General features: G+C 43.8%; 1 protein-coding gene across 12 annotated transcripts in view; it reads left to right on the top strand.

The window, feature by feature from the left end:
- The window catches only part of HMCN1 (hemicentin 1), a 409401-nt gene that overhangs the window by 120788 nt on the left and 271780 nt on the right, over positions 1 to 16833 (top strand). For all 12 annotated transcript variants that reach the window (XR_008305548.1, XR_008305547.1, XR_008305549.1 and 9 more), the window contains 3 exons: positions 2671 to 2934; positions 3124 to 3268; positions 6879 to 7000. Coding sequence is in view for 8 of the 12 variants with exons in the window: in XM_053242914.1 (XP_053098889.1) it covers positions 2671 to 2934; positions 3124 to 3268; positions 6879 to 7000 (531 nt within the window). In the remaining 4 variants the exon portion in view is untranslated. The remainder of the gene's footprint in view (positions 1 to 2670; positions 2935 to 3123; positions 3269 to 6878; positions 7001 to 16833) is intronic.

Here is a 16833-nt window from a genome sequence, read left to right as displayed (position 1 = left end):
CGTGTATTGCCCACACACTCACATTTTCTGGCTAGTAAGAGTTTTGCTAGCTGCTTGGATGGCTTCCTAGAGAAAGGAAACCATCCAGGCACCTAGTGAAGCTCTTGCTAACCAGGAAATGTGGAGAGGCGGGTGTATGCCCCAATTGTGGATGCCAGCACATTGGCATCACAGGCATGACTGGTAGCATCTTGGTATTGCCTCAGGAGGCGCAAGCTGGTACTGGCCTAGGTCTTGCATGACGAGTCTGTCTTTTTTCAGCCCGGAATGTTTAGGAGCATCACTTCTCCTTTTCATTTGTAATGTGATATCTCCATTGAATTAGTCTTTAATGGATCTTGCCTAAACTCTTTGTACATGCCTATGTGTTAATGGATACTGTGCATCAAAAATGTCTCATTTTTCTATTGATGTGTTGCTTGAAAGTTTCTCATTTCATTGAGTTTACAAAGTAATCTTGACCATTGGAGTAAAAAATAAATACCTTGAAAATTAATTCAGTTAATTACATAAGAAGTTGGTTGAAATTAGCACAACAAATAAGACAGGCAGAGGTTAAGAAAATCTTAGATAATTTTTGGCATCAGGGAGAAAAAAATGAATCTGATAAACGTTTATGTTTGCTAGAGGCCTTGATTATGTGTTCTTAAATTGTGCCATTGAGCCTTCATGTGTGTTGTACCTATGGAAAAAAAGGTCACAATCCTGCACATTCCAAATAACTCCTAGATGCCCATACAAACATGTCTGGCAGTTTTCCCTATGAGAACAAGCTGAAAGTCTCATCACTCAGTGGGACTTACATTTGAGCAAATTTTGCATAGGGTTAGGCTGCAAGATTAAAATGGTGGCTCTGTGGCAAGATTGTATACCTGCTTCCCTCACAATAACAAACACCTTATTCAGAAAATAGCTCCCGTTTCTCCTTCTCCTTTCCCTCCCTTTTCTTTCTGACTCCACCCCACTCATTCTCTACAGGATCCCCACTAGGACAAACTTCTGATTAACAAAATATATAAGATTGCCTGTGCTGGTCTTTGACTGTAATAAAGATGATTGATTGATTGATTGATATAAGATTGTTAGATAGAAAACAACACAAGATATGCTTTGAGATGAGAGACTTATTTATTTTTATACATATAAATATTATATAACACCTTTCTCCCTCCAACCAGGAGGTGCCTGCGGTGACTCACAATCAAAGTTAAGAGCATTAATAATACTAAAATAATCAAAAATAAAAACTAAATCGGCAGCAGCAAGAAAAGAAAAGAGGGGGGAAGGGCGGTCATATAGCATAAACCATCTAAACCAAATTAAATGCTTGCCAGAACAGTAAAGTTTTTAGTTTTCTATGGAAAACTGACAGAATGGGAGCTGAGACAACCTCATGTGGTAGGAAGTTCCACAGTCTGAACGCTCTAACAAAGAAGGCCTTGAAATATATGTTAGCTCATATTATGATGTTCTGTGGTCGGGATTTAGCCTTGACTGGAACTTGGACTGGCAAACTGAGTAGGCAGGGATTCAACTTGTGCCCTACCATCAAGCTCTGGCTAAAGAAGGAAGAACATCCATACCAGCAAGGAAGCTTCTTACACACCAACAGGCCAAAGAAGACCTGGTGGTACTCCCTGATCTCTATAAACTCTTCTAGATTCGTCTTGCTTGGTGGTCCGATCAAGGACCCTGCTCTTCCTGGCTTCACCTTTCTTCCATTCTACCTTGCCTCACTGCACCTTAAACCTGATAGGAACTAGGTCTGACAACTAAGGAAGCCCAACATCTAAATCAGATCTAAATATCTGATTTCATCAATGATGCCCAGCCCTGACAAATCAACACATGGCAAGTGAGGCAGGATGTGTTCCCAAAACTTGCACACATAGCTGTGCAAATGTGGCTTGCTGTTTTCCTCATGCAAACACGTTGGGTGTTCTCCAGTATGGGCACAAAAGTTTCCTCTTCCATAAAATAGAAACCTTTTGTATGCTAGGGTCTCTGAATTATGGCTGTAGTTTCTTGAATGACACCGATTGGAGGGATGTAATGGAAAGAAGAACATAAAAAAGCCCTGCTGGATCAGGCCCAAGGCCCATCTAATCCAGCATTCTATTTCACACACAGTGGCCCACCAGATGCCTCTGAGAAGCCCACAGGCAAGAGATGAAGGCATGCTGTCTCTCTGTAGTTACTCCCCTGCAATTGGTATTCAGAGGTAGTTTATAGCCATCAAGATTAGTAGCCACTGATAGAGCTGTCCTCCATGAATTTGTCTAATCCCCTTTTAACGCCTCCCAAACTGGTAATCATCACCACATCCTGTGGCAGAGAGTACCACAGTTTAATGATGCACTATGTGAAAAAGTGCTTCTTTTTGTCACTGCTAAATTTCCTGACAGTTTCATGAGATGACCCATGGTTCTAGTGTTGTGTGATAGGGAGAAAATTCTCTCTCTCCACTCTCCCCACAACCATGCATAATTTTATAGACCTCTGTCATGATTCCCCTTATTCCCCCCCCCTTTTTTTGTCAGTAGTGCAACAGAGTATTCTGTAGTCTAAAAGGGAGACTAGAAGAATTTTTGCTGCCTAGGAAAACTGAGTATGTCTTGGAAGAGCCTAACTTTATACTTGTGTAACTTTTATTTTGTATTTTGTTAATAGGGATACCCACCTACATTTTACTAAATACTACAGGGATCAATCTTCCTGCTAGAGTGGACCGTCTAGAACTGCTAAGTATCACTGGAGATCTTCTGAAGACTATTCCGGTGAAATACTTCCCTAACAGAAAACCTCATGGAATCTGGAATATTTCTGAGTTTATTCCACCAAATGAAGCCTTCTTTATTAAAATAACTGGTTATGATAAAGATGACTACCTCTTCCAGAGAGTTTCAAGTGTTTCATTTTCTAATATTATTCCAGGTATTAAAAAAAAAGTTCTGCATCTGTAGATCTTTTCCCATTTATTTAGCAATAATGATTAAGAGCGATAGGAATCCTTCAGTTTCTGTCCCTAAGCTCTTTGTCTGATATGATGTAGTATTATGGAAAATAACATTACTGTGATTCTGTTTTAGAATTAAAAGGAGACTAACTTTGCTTTTATTCTAGATGCTCCAAAAGTAAGCATGCCCAAGAAAACCCCAGGATATTATCTGCAGCCAGGTCACATTCCATGTCATGTAGCCAGCCTCATACCTTTTACTGTGCGTTTTAGCAGAAATGGAATTAAATTGGGAATGGATCAGTTTTTCAAGTAAGCAAATATTTCTCAGTATATTTATATAGTTTTTCTGTGTGTGAGTGAGTGAGAGAGAGGGGCGGGGAGGAGAGGGAGATAATTCAGCTATTATACAATGGTGAAATTAGCGTGAACATTGAATGTTCTTGTCCATAGGCAGACTGGGTTTTGATGGTGGTTTGTAGAAGCTGCAAGAAAGTGGGAGGAAATGTATTTTTCAGCTCCTTGTTAATCTTGAAAAAAAAGTAGTCCAATATGTAGTTAGTAATACATGTGAAAATGCTAGTAGCTTTTGTCATAAGCACTTCTATGTGTTATAAATCCAGTGAAGTGAAAAGATGATTCCGGTGTCGTCTTTGCTTTTGTTGGAATTTATTTGTTCCAAGGCACCTTAATCACTCTGTTAGATTACTTGATATGAGAATGCTGATATAAATGGTCTAATACAGTGGTTTTAAGCTATGAACTGGGGAATGCTGTGTTTCCTCAGAAGGTTTATTAGTTTTGCAAAGAGAAAGTCAGCAAGAGTTGATAAGCTTTCCTGAAACATCGCTTCTCCAGTACAGCTGGTTTTTCCCTTGTAGTGCACAAGGCAGGGAACTTTTGATTGTGCTGTACAGGGCCAGTTCAGATGAACATAGCCCCCACTGGCATCCTACATGTGATGAAAGTGGTTGACATGCTGAGCAGTGTTTCCTCTAATTTTTTTTCATCTGTGTCCATCAAAATGAGTGTTGTTCTGGGCAGCAGTGAGGTCATCCACATGATCAAAAACACTGGGGCTGGGGGAAGGCAGAATTATACCTACCTTCCCCCACATGAGCACAGCTCTGTTCCTGTTTTGCCACTCTGCTTGCCCACACAATTGCGCTGCAGTAAGCAACATGGCGATCGGAGCCGACAAGAGTGAGGCCCTGCCTCCAGGAACCGCACAATGCACCATGCTGCTCACACAGTGCAATGGGAAACTGACACACGACTGGGCGTTGGGGTAGGAGACAAGCTCATGTCCTCCTTTCTCACTTTTAGCCTGGGTTAAGAACCTGGGCTACCTGGCAGGGCAGTGCCAGGATCGGGACTGATCCTGGTGCTCTCTACCCAAGTATGTCTGGTTGTGTGAATGGCCCCAGTATGCACGCACATGCCTTCAGAGTGGGGCCTTCCTGATTCAACCTGAGTGGGATCTGAAATAAACTGAGCAGACATAAAAAAAACTTGAGAGTTTGTGCACATATGCATGCCTTAGTGGGAACACTGATGCTGAGCATGTGTCCACCCCGACATTATTAGAGGATGTGATGATGCATTCTCAGCATGTCCTCAAATGATGTGTGAGGGTGTTCATTGGAATTGGGTTTCTTTTATACAAATACGACAAATATTTATATACCACTTTTCAACAAAAGTTCCCAAAGCGGATTACATATAAATAAATACATACATAGATAAATAAAATAAATGGCTCCCTTTCCCCAAAGGACTCACACTCTAAAAAGGAAACATAAGATAGACACTAGCAACAGCCCCTGGGTCGAATCCTGTCCTGGGTATGGATAGGGCCAGTTGCTCTCCCCCTGCTCAATAAAGAGATTCACCATTTTGCCTCTTTGCTTAGTTAGCAAGGGCTAACTCATGTCAAGCATTAAGCAACACTGATTACTGTTATTAAGGGCTCTATATCTAATAAGGATTCACCAAATTCTTGTACTCTTATTTTATGTTATTTAGAACTTTAGTTTGTACTTCCAAAATGCAGAAAGCCTATTGCCCACATTCTGTGGTAACTGTATGTTTAGTTGATTAATTGACTAACAAGTCAAATATCCTTTGCTTTAAAATTGGTGTGAATTTAAAAATCACACAGTCCTTTTATGAAGTTCCATTAAGTCATTGTATGTGCATGCTCCACGAGTTCTGTAATTCTGTTCAAGCTTTAGTGATCAAATGGTTTGTTTTTCCTCTTAATTTTCCAAATATCTTATTACATGACTGTTGAACAGAAGAGAAAATGTTGATGATTTCACAAAACAATAATCTAGCCAAGGACTGCTGATTGAGAGCCCCATCTTAAGTAATGATGTTTTCCTTGGCTTCTCTCCTGTTGTGTAAAGAGAGTTCAGTTACGTATGTGTTTAAAATGACTGATCAAGTTTCATAATATACTAGCCTTTCTTGATTGAGATTGAAGGCAGCTATAACACTTCAGTAGTGTGGTCACAGTGGGTCCTTCCCAGAGCAGGAGTGATGTGTGGGGATCAGTCATGTTGGGCACTGGCCCAAAGGCCCATCGTCAGCCCTTGTGGCCCCGGGGCCCAAATGGGAAGTGCAGGGTCTCCTGTGCTGCTGTGAATCTCTCTTAGTGCTGCTGCTTTCTCCCACTTGCCTCCCCATCTGCAAATGGAAATGTTCCTTCCTCTGGGTGATGTTCCCATAGGCAGATGGGAAGGCAAGTGGAAGAAGGTAGTAATGGAATGAGAGACTTGCAGCACTGCTGCCTCCATCTGCCTTCCCACTTGGCAAATGATGCGTGGTCCTCTGGGAGAAAGTCCATTCAACAAGGGGGAGGGGGAGGGAAAAGGAGGAGCCTGAGAGACTCAGTGATGGCTCTGTCTTGAAAATTGGGGAGACATGATGATCATTGCTTCTCCTCTCACCCTTCAAGGGTGAGAAGTAGGAACAGTTTCTGTTATTCCCACCACATGCCCCCATCGATCCAGCAGGAGGGGGAGAGAAGAAGCTGCCATTTGCCTGCTGTAGCCGAGTCCCCACTACCACATTTGCTCAGATGCATGTCAACTACCATTGTCTGTGACTGCCTTTAGTCGAGTTGGGGAAATTTAGTACTCAGATCAATTTGCAAGTGAGCAGTAATAAAGGATAATCACCTAGGCACAGGCAAATATCATTGTTAGAGTACTGCTAGAGCAGCATTTCCTAACCTTTGTGTGCCTGAGGCGCACACATCCACCACCCCGCCCCCATTTTTTTTTTTTTTTTTGCATTGGTGAAGCCATTGCATGATGCGGCGTGCCTCAGGCTGAGGCTGTGGCCAGGAGCACATTTTACCAGCTGCAATTGATTCGACAATTCCGACCATTCCTTGAGGAGAATGACCTGAAAACAGTAGTACACCAACTAATAACCTCCACGTTAGATTACTGCAATGTGCTCTATGTAGGGCTGCCTTTGTACATAGTTCAGAAATTTCCATTAGTCCAAGATGAGACAGCCAGATTGGTCTCTGGGGTATCCCGAGTGACACCACAAAATGTCTGTTCTTGAACAGTTGCACTGGTTGCTGATATGTTTCCGGACAAAGTACAAAGTGCTGGTTATCACCTTTAAAGCCTGAATGGCTTAGGTCTGGGTTACCTGAAAGAGTGCCGTCCTCTACAAGATCCCCACCACTCATTAAGATCATCAGAAGGGGCCTGACTTCGGATGCCATCAGTTTATCTTGTGGTGACCTGAGATCAAGCCTTCTTAGTTGTTGCACCTGGGTGGTGGAACATGCTCCCCGTGGACATAAGAGGATTATCACCAACAGCCACTGGAGGGATGCTGTGCTGCCTTTTTATCCTTCCCTGAAAACCCTCTATAGAACCTTCTAAAATTTTAATTGCAGAGAATCTGCTAGTGTGAACTGGGAGATTGCCAAGGTCTCACTGGTGGATGAAGGTTATTATGACTGCATTGCTGTCAGCAGTGCAGGAACTGGGAGTGCACAAACATTTCTTGATGTGTCAGGTGAGTGCCATTTATTATCTTCTCTCTAAAAGGGTCCATTTTAAATTTTTAATGGAGATTTCATATCATAAATAAATTAAATGAATACATGTTAACACATCACAATTTGCATAGTGATGGTGCAGCATAGTAAAAGAAAAAACAGATGTGCTTTCTTCAACCACTGCATCATTAACTTATGAAATTAACTGCCACAAGATGTGTTCATAGTCACTGTCTTTGATGTCTTTAAAAAATGTAATTAGACATATCCCTGGAGGATGCATCTATCAACAGTTATTCGCCATGATAACTAAATGGGACCTCTGCATATGAATACCAGTTGCTGGGGACAGGAGAGATAGCTATCTGTTTCTTAACTTGCTTATGAGGTTCTAGGGGCATCTGGCTGCGTGCAGTTTCAGACCACATGTGGCAATTCCTTTAGAGAGGCTATATTCTGGTCACCTCTCTGGGATCCTTCTTAGAGTGATGATGAAATTTTTGTGTGGGGAAGGGACATTATCCATCATGGCCAGTAGAGATGTGCAAATTGATTCAAGTTGGAATCGATTCATGCTGGAATTGGGCCATTTTGAGTGATTTGAATTCAAAACAAAGCACCCTTAAAATAAAGTCTGATTCGAGCTTGAATTGATTCAAGTGATTTGAGCACCATTTTGGTGGCTGTTTCCCCCTTGCTGATTGGTTTTCTGGCATTGGCTTCCAATTGGCTTGAGATCTCCTTGCTTCTTGTTTGGCTTGTTATATACAAATCAGGTGTCTTAATGGGCCACTCTGCCCCCATTGGTGGGGAGGGGCGGAAGGAGGGAGCAGGAACAAAAAAAGGAGGGAATTTCAAAATGTTTTCAGTGGGCCTGGGGAGGGAAGGCAGAGAGAGCCCTTAGTGTGTCATTGAAGAGGATACACCAGCAGAGGAGGAAGGAAGGAATCAAGGAAGGTTTGATTTTGTTATGTTATTTTCTCAGCACTGAGTATAATATGCTGTGCTATTGCTGCTATATTATTAACTATCTGGTTTTGCTGGATCTTAGGTTAGGCAGAACTTGGGTGCCTGCCTTCCTTGAGTTGTGGTTTGGTCTGTTTGTAAGATGGTGTTGTGGTGAGAAATGGACAGTGTGGCAGTTCAGCTCTCTCTGAGTGTATGTAATATTTTCTTGGTGATTGCTGTGACATAAGCCCCATGACTGACCTTGTGCTTCACTCACTGCTCTGGTCTGCTCTGAAATCTGCATTCTGCATTGCAAGGTTTACTCAGTCAAAATATGGCTGAAGACATTGTTCTAGATGAGCTTATGGCTATGCTTGCTGCTAAGGGTGGCATTACTGTGTTAATGCTGAAGTAAGGAGATATAATTGTGTGTGAGAGAGCAACTTGTGCCAATGATGTTACTGCAGTGGAGGCACAGTGGCTGGCTGTGGATTCTGGGTCAGTGATTCTTTCTTGGCCATTTTTGGACTGTGTTTGAAAAAATGTGGGTCAGGAGGAACAGATTTCTTTAACTGTGTGCTTCTATTATGCAGTGTTTTGCAAGGCAGGGATATAAAATGCATTGTAAAGCTTGTCATGTGCACGCTGAGAGTGCAGTTTGCTTTGGCCAGAGGGAACAGTGGGAAACTCGGAACACTCAATTGTTTCCCATGGGTAGGTCTTAGGGACAGAGGCGTAACTAGGGAAAACGGCGCCCAGGGCAAGCACTGAAATGGCGCCCCCCCACCGCGCCCTGCCCCCCCCAACATACTACATTATACTTAGGTTTTTCGTCACAAGCGCCCGCCACCGCCGCCAAGCCAGGCCACTGACTGGCCGCCAGGCGCCAGCAAAGCAATGGGGGGGGGGCGCAGGCAGCGCAGAAGGGACCGCTCGTGGGGAAGGGGGCACCGACGCGGTCGGTGGCCCCTTCACCGCGCTCCCTTGACTGCTGCAGCGCTGTTGCACTGAGCAGGAAACATTTGTATTAACAAAAAGTTAAATTTTTTAAAAATAATTTGGTCATGGCGGCGCCCCCCACGTGGCCAGAAAAGATGGCGCCCGGGGCACGTGCCCCCCTGCCCCCCTATAGTTACACCTCTGCTTAGGGACACCAAAGTGGGTTGGGTTATTACATTTTTACAGTTGGCAATTACATTTTTTTTCTCAACCTTTCCCCCAAACCCCCCATAGGATCCTATGGGTTTCTTTGAGAAAGGTTAAAAAAAAATTTAGATCACTCACTTGCCCATTTCTTTTGTGGGTTGGGTGTAGGTAGCACCCATCATGCCCTACCACCCAACTCACTTAGGTGTCCCTAAGACCTATCCTTGGGAACAGTGGAGTGATTTGGGTTCCCCATTGTTTGCTATGGGTGAATCATTCAAATCACTTGAATTGATCCAGCCTGCAATGGCCACTTTGAGGATTTTGCTATTTGATTCAAGCTCGAATCGAATCACAAAATCCAATTGGTGCGAATCTCTAATGGCTAGTCTTGCCATCTATATAGTACTGACTGGCAGGGGGCATGTTGAGAAATTCTCTCTTGACACAGTCAAGTGAGAAGAAGGTGTCACAGTGGAGCTCACACACCTTCTCTTGAAGCTCCTTTGAAAACCAATGAGCCATTCTGTTTGCTGTAAGTTACAGTAATTGTTCATAGGAAATTTTCAGTCAGAAACACCATCAGCTCAGAGCAACTAGCTAACCTTATATATATATATATATATATATATATATATATATATATATATATATATATAGTTAAATTTATATACTGCCTTTCATTAAAAAAGTTTTACAAAAGTTAAAAAAAGTTTTACAAAAGTTAAAAAAACATACAATAAAATGACAGTAAAAACATTAAGCTAAAAATATAAAACAAATCTAATTTAAAAACTATAAAATACATGCATAAAAACTATAAATGGATAAAAACACATAGGAGCAGCAATAGAAACAGTCATGTAAAAGCCTGGATAAAAAGCCAAGATTTAAGAAGCTTTCTAAAAACTGTGATGGAGTCTGAGGAGCAAATGGCCACTGGGAGAGCATTCCAAAGTCTGGGGACAGCAACAGAGAAGGCCCTATCCCGAGTGCACGACAGTCGAGCCTCCTTCATTGTCGGCACCCGGAGCAGAGCCCCCTCAGATGACCTTGTCAAGCAGGCAGCAACCCTTGGGAGCAGGCGGTCCCTCAAGTACCCCGGGCCTAAACTGTTAAGGGCTTTAAAGGTCAAAACCAGCACCTTGAATTGTACCCGGAAACGAACTGGCAGCCAGTGCAGCTCTTTCAGGATGGGTGTGATGTGCTCCCACCGGGCAGCTCGAGATAAAACCCTAGCTGCCGCGTTTTGCACTAGCTGCAGTTTCCGGATATTCTTCAAGCAGCCCCACACAGAGCGCATTACAGTAATCCAGCCGCAACGTGACTAAGGCATGGGTAACCATGGCCAGATCTGCCTTCTCGAGAAAGGGACGCAGCTGGCGCACTAGCCGAAGCTGTGCAAAGGCACTCCTGGCCACTGCCTCCACCTGAGCTTCCAAAAGCAGAGCCGGGTCCAGTAGTACCCCCAAGCTGCGTACTTGCTCCTTCAAGGGGAGTGCAACCCCATCCAGAACAGGTAAAATCTCCTCATCCCGCTTGGCTCTCCCACTGACCAACAGTACCTCCGTCTTGTCCAGATTCAATTTCAGTTTATTAGCCCACATCCAACCCATCACGGCCTCCAGCCCTCGATTCAGGACATCCACCGCCTCCCTAGGATCAGATGACAAGGAGAGATAGAGCTGAGTGTCATCCGCATATTGCTGACAACTCAGTCCAAGTCCCCGGATGACCTCTCCCAGCGGCTTCATGTAGATGTTAAACAGCATGGGGGACAAGACCGAACCCTGCGGGACCCCACAAGCTAACGGCCACGGGGCCGAGAAGTAGTCCCCCAGCACCATCTTCTGGACCCTCCCCCCAAGAAAGGACTGGAACCATTGCAACGCAGTACCTCCGATTCCCATACTCGAGAGGCGGCCCAGAAGGATACCATGGTCGATGGTATTGAACGCCGCTTAGAGGTCCAGCAGAACCAACAGGGAGACACTCCCCCTGTCTAGTTCCCGGCATAGGTCATCCACTACAGCAACCAAGGCAGTCTCAGTCCCATACCCGGGGCGGAAGCCAGATTGAAAAGGGTCCAGATAATCCGTATCATCCAGGACCCTCTGCAGCTGGGATGACACCACACGCTCTATCACCTTGCCCAAAAGGGTTAGGTTAGAGACCGGTCTATAGTTGTCCAGGTTGGAGGGATAAAGGGAGGGCTTTTTTAGTAGTGGTCTCACCATCGCCTCCTTGAGGCACGATGGCATCTTGCCCTCCCTTAATGAAGCATTAATGATCACCTCGAACCATCTGCCTGTCCCCTCCCTGGCAGCTTTTATTAGCCATGAAGGGCAAGGGTCAAGAGCGCATGATGTCGCCCGCACACTGCACAGTATCTTGTCCACATCCTCAGGCCACACCAACCAAAAATAATCCAACACAACGGGACCAGATGGTATCAAAGGCACATCTGCCGGAACTGCCCAAACTCTGGAGTCCAAGTCAGCACAGATGCAAGCGACTTTATCTGCAAAGTGACAGGCAAACTGATCACAGCGAGCTTGCCTCACCAAACTTTTGGACTTCTTTGAGGGTGACAACGAGTGTGTGGATCAAGGTGATCCAGTTGACATAGTCTACCTGGACTTCCAAAAAGCTTTTGACAAAGTTCCTCATCAAAGACTCCTGAGGAAACTTAGACTCCTGAGGAAACCTTATCATGGGATAAGGGGACAAGTACATGTGTGGATTGCTAACTGGTTGAAAGACAGGAAACAGAGGGTAGGTATAAATGGAGAATTTTCACAATGGAGGGAAGTAAGAAGTGGGGTCCCCCAGGGGACTGTACTGGGACCGGTGCTTTTTAATTTATTCATAAATGATCTAGTAGCAGGGGTAAGCAGCGATGTGGCCAGATTTGCAGATGATACCAAACTCTTCCGGGTAGTGAAATCCAAAACGGATTGTGAGCAGCTCCAAAAGGATCTCTCCAAACTGGGGGAGTGGGCGACAAAATGGCAAATGCGGTTCAATGTTAGCAAGTGTAAAGTGATGCACATTGGGACGAAAAACCCCAACTTCAAGTATATGCTGATGGGATCCGAGCTGTCGTTGACTGACCAGGAGAGGGATCTTGGGGTTGTGGTGGACAGCTCGTTGAAAGTGTCGACTCAATGTGTGGCAGCTGTGAAAAAGGCAAATTCCATGCTAGGGATCATTAGAAAGGGGGTTGAAAATAAAACGGCTAACATTATAATGCCCTTATACAAAACTATGGTGCGACCACACTTGGAGTACTGCATACAGTTCTGGTCACCACATCTTAAAAAGGACATTGTTGAACTGGAGAAGGTACAGAAGAGGACAACCAAGATGATCAGGGGCCTAGAGCACCTTTCTTATGAGGCAAGACTACAACACCTGGGGCTTTTTAGTTTAGAAAAAAGACGACTGCGGAGAGACATGATAGAGGTCTATAAAATCATGCATGGTGTGGAGAAAGTGGAGAGAGAGAAATTCTTTTCCCTCTCACACAACATTAGAACCAGGGGTCACTCCATGAAATTGATTGCCAGGAGGTCTAGGACCAACAAACGGAAGTACTTTTTCACACAACGCGTGATCCACTTGTTGAACTCTCTGCCACAGGATGTGGTGACAGCCAACAACCTGGATGGCTTTAAGAGGGGTTTGGATGACTTCATGGAGGAGAGGTCTATCAATGGCTACTAGTCGGAGGGCTGTGGGCCACCTCCAGCCTCAAAGGCAGGATGCCTCTGAGTACCAGTTGCAGGGGAGAAATGGCAGGTGAGAGGGCATGCCCTCAACTCCTGTCTGTGGCTTCCAGCGGCATCTGGTGGGCGACTGTGCGAAACAGGATGCTGGACTAGATGGGCCTTGGGCCTGATCCAGCAGGGCTGTTCTTATGTTCTTGTGACACTTGGACAGGTTAGCATTAGAAGAGGTATTTTCCAAGGGGACTCACTATCCCCTCTGTTGTTTGTAATCGCCATGACTCCACTTTCACAAATACTAAACAAAACAGGCCTCGGATACCAAGCATCTAAAACATCAAGTAAAATAAACCATCTTCTGAATATGGACAATCTGAAGTTGTATGGAAAGTCCCAGTCAGAAATCAAATCACTGCTAAACACTGTCTGTATATTCAGTAGCGATAAAGCAATGGAGTTTGGACTAGACAAGTGTGCTGCATGAACAGGGGGAAAATAACAAAAACAGAAGGAATAGAACTGCCCAGTGGAAGCAACATCAAGAACCTGGAAGAGAATGAACATTACAAGTACTTGGGCATTCTCCAGGCTGATAACATTGCACACACTGAAGTTAAAAGAAAAATGGGAAGTGAATACATCAGGAGAGTTAGAAAAATCCTCAAGTCCAAACTCAATGGTGGGAACACCATACAAGTCATAAACACCTGGGCTATGCCTGTTATCAGATACACTGCAGGAATAATAGACTGGACCCAGGCAGAGCTAGAGATGCTAGATCGTAAGACCAGGAAAATCATGACCATCAATCATGCTCTGCACCCCCGCAGTGATGTCGATAGGCTCTACCTCCCTCGCAGCTCAGGTGGAAGAGGAATGCTGCAAGTCCATCAAACGGAAGAGGAGGAGAAAAGAGGTTTTGAAGAATATATCAAGGACAGTGAAGAAGATGCACTTCAAATGGTCAAGAATGCGAAACTATTCAACACCAGTGAAAGAAAGCAGGCCTACAAGAAAGAACAAGTCAAGAACCAAGCAGAAAAATGGAGAAATAAGCCCCTGCATGGTCAATATTTGCACAATATAAGTGGAAAATCAAACATCACCAAGACCTGGCAATGGCTTAAGAATGGCAACTTGAAGAAAGAAACAGAGGGTTTAATACTGGCTGCACAAGAACAGACACTAAGAACAAATGCAATAAGAGCAAAAGTCAAAAAATCAACAACAAACAGCAAGTGCCACCTTTGTAAAGAAGCTGATGAAACCGTGGACCACCTAATCAGCTGCTGTAAAAAATCACACAGACTGACTACAAACAAAGGCATGACAAAGTAGCAGGGATGATACACTGGAACATCTGCAAAAAATACAAGCTACCTGTAGCCAAAGATTGGTGGGACCATAACATTGAAAAAGTGGTAGAAAATGAAGATGTAAAAATATTATGGGACTTCCGACTACAAACAGACAAACATCTGCCACACAATACACCAGATATAACTGTAGTCGAGAAGAAAGAAAAACAAGTCAAAATAATCGACATAGCAATACCAGGGGATAGCAGAATAGAAGAAAAAGAAATAGAAAAAATCACCAAATACAAAGATCTACAAATTGAAATTGAAAGGCTGTGGCAGAAGAAGACCCAAATAATCCCAGTGGTAATTGGCGCCCTAGGTGCAATTCCAAAACAACCTGAAGAGCACCTCACCACCATAGGGGCCACAGAAATCACCATCAGCCAATTACAAAAAGCACCTTTATTGGGAACAGCCTGTATTCTGCAACAAGATCTATAACAACAACAAGAACAATATTGATAATAAAATTCTGGCATCCCAGGTCCTTGGGAAGGACTCGATGTCTGGATAAAACAAACCAGTCAATAACACCTGTCTGACTGTGTAAACAAGAAATAATAATAATAATAATACCAGGGGATAGCAGAATAGAAGAAAAAGAAATAGAAAAAATCACCAAATACAAAGATCTACAAATTGAAATTGAAAGGCTGTGGCAGAAAAAGACCAAAATAATCCCAGTGGTAATTAGCGCCCTGGGTGCAGTTCCAAAAGACCTTGAAAAGACCACCTCAGCACCATAGGGGCCACAGAAATCACCATCAGCCAATTACAAAAAGCAGCTTTACTGGGAACAGCATATATTCTGCGACGATATCTATAACAACTGACAATAAAATTCAGCCATCCTAGGTCCTTGGGAAGGACTCGATGTCTGGATAAAATAAACCAATCAATAACACCTGTGTGACTGTGTAAACAAGAAATAATAATAATGTCATATAAAATCAGTCTACATTTATATGCATTTGGCATATTATATAACAATATTTGGCCACAATATGAATAACATCCGAATTAAAATTAGTGAGCAAATAGTTTAAATAAAAATCATCTGCACGACCTGGAAAATTAATCAAAAGTGGGGCAATTAGTTGGCATCTTATGTCTCTGTAATAATCACAATACAGAAGAACATGAGCAGTTGTTCCAATGTTACGAGATCCACAAGGGCATAATCTTGATGCATATGATATACCCTGGAATCTCCCATGGAGCACAGCTGTTGGCAGAGCATTTACACAGGCAAGTGTTTGAGCTCGTCTAAACTTTTGAATTAGGATGCTACTTAAATATGTAGCAGGCTTGAGCTCGATGCTCTGACTTCCTATTGTTGTGAACTACACCTGGTTTCACACTCTGTACATGCTCAGAGGGAAAGAGGGAAAGTCACATCATACACAAACTGAATTGGTTCTTGGAGATGATGACCATGTAGGATCTGGGCGCACAAACAGAGATAGAGAGAGACACACTCAGAAAGTTCAATGGGCTTTATTATGGGAAGTTGCTCATCAGGATAAAATAATCCACATTAAAAACATGTTTCCTATTCAAAGTGTAGTGTAATGTGCCTAACTAACATATGTGTGTGCGATCAGTAATTACAGCTATCTAGCAAATCCTAATAAAACATTTAGATAGAAGCAGAGAAAGAAGGAAGGAGAGAGGGCTTAGGAGAGGGATGGCAGTAATTAGTAGGGAGGAGGTAAGAGGGATCCAAGGCTTGTGAAGCAGCATATTACTAGGGTCAGAAGCTTGAGAGTGGTGGGGCTTTCAGCTGAAGGAGAGATGCTGTAGCTGGAGACAGGAGCTTGAGGTGCAAGCTTCAAGTAGTCAAGCAGGCTGGGGTCAGCTGCTCAGAGCAAAGTGAAGCACCATGGCTGGGTAGTCTGGACTTCTTACTGCGCAGCAGAAGTCACAGACAGTTCCTGTCCATGGAAAGAGTTCCTGCTTTTAGCTGCTTTTAGCTGCAAACTCTGGGATGGCTCTTGAGCAAGTATGCTTGTTAGGCAAGATTGCTTGGGAGTATCGTGGCTGGGGAGTCTTGACTTCTCACTGCGTAGCAGAAGTCACAAACAGTCCCTTCTCCCTGGAAAGAGTTCCTGTCTCTAGCCCCGCAGCTTGGGCAGCAAACCCTTGGATTGCTCATGAGCAAGTCTTGCTTGTAGACAAAAGATTGCTGACTCTATCCAGTAAGCCTCATTCTTTATAGTTGTATCTGCCTTTGATCTCCACCGAGTCTATTCAAAATATCCTCACCCTTCCTGGGTCCCCAAAAGGTGACAATTTGCTGTTACCTGCTGGATATTGTCTTTTATTTATTCAGGCTATCAGATCAGTCCAGGGTAATCTCAATCCCATTATCTGTTAGCTGCTATCTTGGGGAGGGGATGTTCTGTTTTGCCCAAAGCAAATCTGCATCTCTGAGCTGCAAATGGGCATCTTCTCTTGTCCCCAGATTTGGGGCCTGGTCCCAGAAGGTGTTAAAAGGTGTTAGTAACAGGACTAAATCTACAGATGTTTTCCTAGAGTGGAATTTCTATAGACAGCAGTTGAGTATCCCCTTTGGGCAGAGCAGAGCCATCATTGACAAGGATTAACAGAGATTTCTTGCAACAGGAAAGGGGAGCTCAGCCTCTGGCCTCTTCCACAGACATTATC

Source organism: Hemicordylus capensis, chromosome 4, assembly GCF_027244095.1.
Source record: "Hemicordylus capensis ecotype Gifberg chromosome 4, rHemCap1.1.pri, whole genome shotgun sequence".
Classification (NCBI taxonomy): Eukaryota; Metazoa; Chordata; class Lepidosauria; order Squamata; family Cordylidae; genus Hemicordylus; species Hemicordylus capensis.
The sequence above is the reverse complement of the archived record's forward strand: the minus strand, read 5'-3'. Positions and strand labels throughout refer to the sequence as shown.